The sequence below is a fragment of the Aegilops tauschii genome, chromosome 2 (assembly GCF_002575655.3).
Source record: "Aegilops tauschii subsp. strangulata cultivar AL8/78 chromosome 2, Aet v6.0, whole genome shotgun sequence".
Classification (NCBI taxonomy): domain Eukaryota; kingdom Viridiplantae; phylum Streptophyta; class Magnoliopsida; order Poales; family Poaceae; genus Aegilops; species Aegilops tauschii.
Window position 1 is genome coordinate 509,338,445 of NC_053036.3, and position 8,383 is coordinate 509,346,827.

At 46.7% G+C, this 8,383-nt stretch overlaps 1 protein-coding gene across 2 annotated transcripts; it reads right to left on the reverse strand.

The window, feature by feature from the left end:
* Nucleotides 1-343: 343 nt before the first annotated feature.
* LOC109775342 (cytochrome P450 704C1) lies at nt 344-7,176 on the reverse strand. Of its 2 annotated transcripts, none has more exons than XM_020334092.4 (5): nt 6,268-7,176; nt 5,844-6,182; nt 5,553-5,756; nt 5,273-5,448; nt 344-1,109 (listed from the first exon to the last, which is right to left on the reverse strand). In XM_020334092.4, the coding sequence occupies exons 1-5, from the start codon at nt 7,060-7,062 to the stop codon at nt 1,076-1,078; spliced, it is 1,548 nt and encodes a 515-aa protein (XP_020189681.1). In that variant the 5' UTR covers nt 7,063-7,176; the 3' UTR covers nt 344-1,075. The 2 variants fall into 2 exon arrangements, with proteins under 2 accessions (XP_020189681.1, XP_073365026.1); XM_073508925.1 differs by lacking the exon at nt 344-1,109 and adding an exon at nt 3,635-3,855 and having other exon boundaries at nt 6,268-7,175.
* Between the last annotated feature and the right edge of the window lie 1,207 nt (nt 7,177-8,383).

An 8,383-nucleotide genomic window follows, 5' to 3' on the forward strand; every position in this document is an offset into this window, starting at 1 on the left:
CATCTAGTCACTTTCATCTCGTTGGTTTGATTCACGTTCGCTACTTTGATAACTTTATATGTGGGTGGACCGGTGCTTGGGTGTTGTTCTTACTTGAACAAGCCCCCCACTTATTATTAAACCCCTCGCAAGCATCCGCAACTATGAAAGAAGAATTAGTATATCAATCTAACCATAGCATTAAACATATGGATCCAAATCAGTCCCTTATGGGATAGCGCATAAACTAGGGTTTAAGCTTCTGTCACTCTAGCAGCCCATCATCTAATAACTACTCCACAATACATTCCCTTAGGCCCAAAGATGGTGAAGTGTCATGTAGGCGACGTTCACATAACACGACTAAGGGAATCAGAACATATATACCATCAAAATATCGAACGAATATCAAATTCACATGATTACTTGCAACATGACTCCCCCCTTGGCCTCAAGAACAAGGGAAACTACTCACAAATAATACTCATGCTGAAGATCAGAGGGATATTAAATAGCATAATAGATCTGAACATATAATCTTCCACCAAATAAACCATCTAGCATCAACTACAAGATGTAATCAGCACTACTAGTCACCCACAGGTACCAATCTGAGGTTCCGCTACAAAGATTGAACACAAGAGATGAACTAGGGTTTGAGATGAGATGGTGCTGTTGAAGATGTTGATGAAGATTGGCCTCCCAAAGATGATAGGGTTGTTGGTGATGATGATGGCTTCGATTTCCCCCTCCCGGAGGGAAGTTCCCCCGGCGGAATCGCTTCGCTGGAGGGCAAAAGTGCTCCTGCCCAAGTTCCGCCTGAAGACGGCGGCGCTCCGTCCCGAAAGTCCTCTTCTTATTTTTTTTTCTAGGTCAAAAGACCTTATGTACCAGAAGATGGGCACCAGAGGTGGGCCAAGGCCCCCACTACACACCAGGACGCGCCAGGGGGGCTGGCGTACCATGGTGCCCCCATCTGGTAGTTCCTTTATCCAATATTTATTATGAATTCCAAAATAATTATCCGTAAAATTTTAGCTCATTTGGAGATGTGCAGAATAGGTATCTCTGACATAGCTTTTTCAGGTCCAGAATTTCAGCTGCCGATATTCTCCCTCTTTTGTGTAAACCTTGCATATTATGATAGAAAAGGCATTAGAATTGCTCCACAAAGTGTTATATTGCATAAAAACACTATAAATAACAGTAGGAAAACATGATGCAAAATGGATGTATCAACGAGGAGGTCACGCCCCTGCGCCACGACCACGAAGAAGCCGACACGTCCGCGGACGCTGCCGACGGCGAGGAAGAGTAGTGCACAGTAGGTCACCGCCGCTCGTGTCCTAGGAAGGTCACCGCTCCTCCCCTCCCGTCGATGCCAAGCTTGGTGGTCTGAGCATCTTCGACCTATTAGTCGCTTGGCGACCACGTCGAGGTGGACAAATTTAGTTCCTGGGGCTCCGAAGGCGGAGCTAGAGAGCATCGAGGCGGAACTGGAGATGGTGAAGCTTCAGTTCTCGGGGCTGATGGCCGAAGACGGGGACCGGACGCCGGCGATCATTTAGATTAGGTATTAATTATACTCCAGAGCCCGCATAAGACCGCTTTGATGTATTTGTAATGAAATGCGTCATGTTTATATGAAACCAGTATGTTTATATGAAATCTGGTCATGTTTATATTAATTTTGGACTTGTGTGAATGAATTTCGTCCAGCTGGTTTAAGTTGTTGTGAAAATGTATGCGGCTACGATTGGATGGCATTCTCCCGCATCCGTGTCCACGGACTGGCCCCATGTCCGCGGATGGATGCGGGAGGAAATTTAGGGGTTGCCATTGGAGATGCCCTTAGAGCATCTCTAGCAGACCCCCTTATATCACGTCGAACTGCAAAAATAACCGCCAGTTTACAGTTTTGCGCGGAAAAACGGCCCGAAGAGACACCTTAAACACCCCCGACCCTTAATTTTTTTAGGGGAGCGGTAAATTTCCCCTCCCCCACCTGCGAAAACACATGCCCCCCCCCCCGCCTTGTCGGTGTCCTGTATAGTGGGAAAGCAGTTGGCGGGAGGGACATTTCAGCCCACGTGTGTTCCCTCCCCCCATTCCGCAGCCACCCGCCGTCGTCGCTGCCCGCCCGCCACCTTCGATTCCGGCCATATCCGCCGGTGGAAACACACTGCCAGGTCGCTGTAGGCCCGGGTACACCATGCCGCTTCACCGGCGCTACGGATTCGCCGTGCCCAGCCACCCCCGGGTCGCCGGCACCGCGAATATGTTCCACTGCAGCCCGCGCCAACCCTCAAAACACATTTTCAGCGGCCCTTATACTTACTTTAAAGGTTCGCATTATAAGGGGTCTGCTGGAGATGCTCTTAGAGGCGAGGAGTGGTAATAGTCTAGCCCTGCCCCACCCATCGCTGGTTGTGTCTCCTAGATCTTAAACTGATTCAAGAAATGAGTTTCGGATGTACGACGGACTGAGCGCTCGAAGAGTTTCGACGGGGAAAATATTGGATCTGGTCATGCTTCTCCTTAAGGCCTTGTTCGGTTCCATGACAAATGAGAGGGATTGACAGGTATTGGCCGGGTTTAGATCCCATCTAGTTCAAATTCTCCCCAAATCCCCTCCATTCCACTCCAATCCACTTGGGAAGTGGCTTAACCGAACAAGGCCTAAGTCGGGGGAGGTCAACACCTTCTCCGGCTGGTGTGGGCTGAATCAGCAAGAGTTTTTTGAAGCTGGCATCTCTCTTGGCTGATTAACTTGTTTGGTTCATGAACTGACTTGGATTCACGGAAAATTACCAAAGCTTGTTTCTTTTTAAGTGCTTTTCATTTGTTACTTTAGGAGTTCAGTGGTTTGTGATTGTCTTTTATACTCACAATGGACCTAAGATTTTATTGCTTTGACTCGTGTAGATCAGCAAGTGGATTAGCTGGGGGAGGAACCAATACGAAGTTGTGGGGCTCAAAGACATCAAGCATACCATGACCTCCTCAATGTGCAAGTTCACTGGTGGCGCCCTCGACAGGCCGTAGAACCATAATTTCTCTAGCCATGTCCATTGGCCGAGTTGCTCCAGCATTTTCACTGACAACACATTTGTAAGCAATCACTTCTATGTTTCTCTTGCCATCGCAGAACATCCTATTCAAGTAAGAGCACACTCTACTTGACCATCTTAATTTATACTTCGTCATAATTCGTGATGTGATAAGATATAGTAAATAAAAAATTAAAAAATATGTTTGGCTTGCAAATGTAGTGATTCAATGATTTTTGTGAGATATGAGATAATATTGCTTCAACATGTAGGATATTTTCATCTAGCGAATCCAATAATCATGGAGAAAGCTTTGTTTGTGCCACTCTAGTTTTATCCCACTTTGCTAATGCCACTCTAGAATTTGACCTTTCACTTTTGCCACTCTTAGCTTTTGACAATATATCACAATTGCCATTCCGTGGCAAAAGCAAAAAAATAGAGTGACAATTGTGATACATTATCAAAAGCTTAGAGTGGCAAAAGTGAAATAAAAATTATTTGATTTTGCCATGGAATGGCACTTGCGATGTATTGTCAAAAGTTAAGAGTGACAAAAGTAAGATGTCAAATTCTAGAGTGGCGTAAGCAAAATGGGCAAAAACTAGTGGCAAAAACAAAGTTTTTCCATAATCATGTACGATATTCAGTTTAGTACAAGTGCAGGGTAGTTTCTTCTCACACTTAAGTCCCTCTTCCTGTATACAGCTGTATTTCTTCTAGCATAAATCACCGGCAATGTCCTTTTGTTGTTTTCACTCCATCGTTCATGGATTTGTATGCACACATCTAAATGCTCCTTGTACAGAGAAATCAATCAATGTACCTGTAAGGTTTATAATGCAAATATTAGCACAATTGGCTTTGCGGTGAGATTAATCATTCTGAATTATCCCTTTGACTCCAATGAATTATCATTGCCAAGCCCATTGGCTTTGCAATTTGTTCTGTTTTAATTCAGTGTGACGTGCTTTTTTCATTTGTTGGTCAGTCCATTATTCGTGTCTCTTGCCAATGCTATGGCTATTGTTTTTATTTCTATTGGCATACACTGTGTGAAGAATAACGAGTTGCTTCAATGCCACTTTGTCATGGTGGATGAAGGGGTTGATGGTTATAGTGAGCTTGGCTTTTGAAACTGGACATGGTTGGTTTGATTTTCATTTTTGTGCATATGGCTCCTGGTTTGTAGGCTCAAATACTCTGTTCTTTTCACATCTAAAATGATGCCTAACTGTTTTTCCATGGTGTCCTTATCATATTTCTGTAGGCGTGATTGTATAGCAACGGCGGATCACCAGCTATCACCATGGACGTGAAAGGATGTCCAATATTTAAGAGAACCTTGTGACTTACTGATACAATGTCTCCCTTGCTTTACTATGTGATAAACACGGTTTCCAGATTTTTCTTATGCATGGCCTGAATTTCTCATGCCGGTAGATTCGTTTCTAACTATTCGCAAAAATAGAAAGCTTCGTTTCTAACTGTTTATTTCTAGGGAGGTAGCTACAATAGCTATTTGGAGTGAAAATGTTGAAACTTTTGATGCAGACATACTTATTGATTAGTTCTAGGGAATAATAGGTGAGGGCTGCCAATGTCATCTTAGATATATTGAAGGTTGTACATTTTTAGTTAGACTATTTGTAGGCATTTGTTATACAAATCATCATGTGGGATGGCAAGCAAATCATACAAATACCTTCACTCTACAAACTATGTCATCTTTTCCCGAGTAGATATTTCATCCAAGAGCTAAATAATTTTGGTACGAATTTTTACTGTGTTCTTCCCTAATGACAAAATTTGGTGTTTGCACCTTCATTTTCAAATAAACCTCTAATATCTAGAGTTGTTACTGGCGATAAAATTTGTCAGCGTAGCATGTAGCATGTTTTCGCTAGCTTGAAGTGAGTTATTGTAGAATTGTTCAGGTAGAATATTTTGCTGTTGAAAGTTAAAGACATCTTGGTTGCATATAATAGTCGACATTGTGTCCTCATTTACAACTAAAACGGTGCAGCAAAGCGCGCCTCTGCTTCTAGTCTTATACTCCCTCCGTTTCAAAATATAAGTCTTTTTAGACATTTCAAATGGACTACAACATACGGATGTATGTAGACATATTTTAGAGTGTAAATTCACTCATTTTGCTTCGTATGTTGTTATCTATTGGAATCTCTAGAAAGACTTATATTTTGGAACGGAGGAAGTATCAAGCATGCTACCCGCTTGCTCACCGGGGCGACGCACGAACATGGAGCGGGCCGTCCATTTTGAGCGTGAGCATCGGGCGATACCCCACCGTAGAGTCGCGCTCCCACATCTCAAATCTGAAGAGGTAGAGAAGAACAGCCGCAAATATCTTCATCTGCCTGTACGCGAACTCCTTCCCCAGACAGATCCGAGGCCCCGCCTATTTCAGACAACAGGACAAGCATACACGTCACGTGAATATGGATAACTCTGTCTGAGCCAGGTCGTCGTCTAGTCCAGTGATGATTTAGTTATGCGTCTCACCTGGAATGCCGTGAACTTGTATGGGCTCTCCGGGACGAACACGCCGTCGCCGTCGAGCCACCGCTCCGGCCTGAACTCCTCGGCGTCGTCGCCCCACAGGAACTTCATCCTGCCCATCGGGTACGGCTGGTAGTTCACCATGTCCCCTTTCCTCACGGCGTGGCCGTCCGGCAGCGTGTCATCCGAGAAGCAGTACTTGACATCCTACACCAACAAAACCATACTAATCGTGACGTCCCGGGCCACATAGTACACAAGGAAATTAATGCGCCAGGGATCGGGTCAACTAACGATGGGCACTGCCGGGTACAGCCGGAGGGTCTCCGTCAGCGCGGCGTGGAGGTACGGCATGTTGTTGATGGCCTCTTCTGTCAGGCACGCCGTGAGTTCGTGGACGCCGACGTCCCGGTCGCCGCCGGTGGTGGCCTCCCGCACCTCCCTCGCGATCTTGTCCTGGATGCGCTGGTTGCCGCACAGCACGTAGAGGAACCACGACAGCGTCCCAGCCGACGTGTCGCGGCCGGCGATCACGAAGTTCAGTATGATGTCCCGGAGATACTTGTTGTCGAAGCAGCCCGGGTCTTTCTCCCTCTCCAGCAGGAACCTCGACAGTATGTCCTCTTTCTTGGCCTGCCAAGTCAGGAAATGTCACGACGCCAGATTTGCTGCTGCCAGGCGGCGACGCAATTAATGTTTACAGGAGGAAAAAGCTTACAAATTCGTGTTCATCTCTGCCCATCTGCTCGATCTTCTTGTCGATGACGGCGTACACGAACTCGTTGATGGTGCGCACCGACCGCTTCATGGCCGCCTCCGACGAGACGTTGAGGAGCCTCTTGGCCTTCCATAGCGGGTCGAAGAACCGGTACAGCACCTGCTCGTTGGCGTCGTCGAACGCCCGGGCGAACGCCGCGCTCTCCTGGCTGGACTGGGACAGCCCGCCCAGGCTGGCCCCGAACCCGATCGTGAAGATCGAGTCCAGCGTCGACCGCATGAACAGGTCGTGCATGTCGACCCTCTCCCCGGCGGCGGCGGCGGCGGCCACGATGCCCGCTAGCTCGGCGGCCGTGTCGCGGAACACGCCGCTGCTGTACTCGCGGAGCACCCGGGTGGAGAACTCGAAGCTGGCGACCTTGCGCTGGTGCCGCCACATGGCGCCGTCGACGTTGAAGATGCCGTCGCCGAGGAGGTCCTCCAGCACGTCGTGGGTCATGGTCCCCTTGCCGTAGTTGGCGAAGTTGGTGCGGAGGATGTACTCGACGTTGGCGGGCTCCACGGTGTACACGTAGTTGCAGGTCGGGGTGAGCATCCGGAAGGTGCGGTACCTCTGCGAGAGCTCCGTCTGGTACTCGGCCAGGCGGCCGAAGTTGAAGAGCTGGTGGAGCATGGTGCCGGCCACGGGCGGGTAGTTCCGTCGCTTGCCGAGCAGGGCGCGGCGCGCCAGGTAGAGGGCCAGGAGGAGCAGCGACAGCGCCAGCAGCGTCGGCTGCTGGCTCAGCGGTGAGTCCATGGCCGTGAAACGCCGCTGGGTCACGGCGCGAGGACGGCGGGCGTGCTGGCGTGTGCCGTGTGGATTGTGGAGAATGAAGGCTTGGATGCGAGTGCGGTGCACATGAACGGGCAATAATATGGTGCCTGGTGTTCGTCTTCTCGTTTTCAACACACGTGGAGAAGACGCAGATCGTTGAGATGGGTTGGTCGACGTGCCGTTTGAGTTAACTAATGACGACAACGAACACAGATAATACAGTAAGAAAGTTTGAAACGAAAAGGAACAGCCAAAACCTCAGAAAAATCCAACAGTTGCGTTGTAAATTGTAAACCGCACATCATGATTCAGGACAAGCCAATTGGGTGCTTGAAATAGGCAGAAGTCAGATCTGAATAGGTCATCGCCTCGTTTCGTCTGCTTCCACTTCCGAGTAATCCAGTCACAGGGGAGTAACTTAGACCAGTAACATGCATATATTACAACGGGGAGTAACTTAGACTAGTAACATGCATAGGTCTGGTGTTATGTATCACTTCATTTATTAGATTGTAGACTCGTCTTATCTTGGTATATGTGATGTTACTCATACTATGAGTAAGGCTGACCATAGTGGGGTAACATAAGTAGTATCATGCACCTGGGACTCGCAAACATACTTAGACTGCTCACAGTGGAGAGTAACATAGAGTAGTAACTTGCCGTTGTTACTACTCTATGTTACTACCTCTATAGTGGGTAGTAACATATGAGTGGTATCATGAAAGAGTTCATTTATTAGGCTATAGACTCATTATGTCTTGAAATATGTGATGTTACAGTAACTAACTAAGTTACCACAAACCCCTTTCTCCTCATTAATTAGCTGCCACATAAGCAATCATGTATTGAAATGTGTGATGTTACTAGTCAAGTTACTCCCATTGTGACTAGTCTTATATGGCAGGCAATTAAACAAGAGAGAGATGGTTATAATAATATAGGTAGATACCATAACATAATAAATGTTATGCTACTATGTGTCATGCATGGCAATAAATGAAACCACCTACGATACCAATCTATGATACTCCCTCCTTTCCGGTTTATAAGGCTTATCTCAAAATCTTAGTTTTTCCATTTTATAAGGCTCAATTTGGTTGTTCCCCATCACAAGTTCAGATTCCAAAGCGCATTAAATCATTGCATGCAAGTATTAAGAGAAAATTGACCAATGCATGTACTGTATGCATGCATGCATTGCAATTAATACATTTGTAAACATAATTTTTTAAGGAAAACAAGAACATTAATTGGGTGCTTTTGCAAATTACAAGAAGTATTCCACCACTCACCATCTACC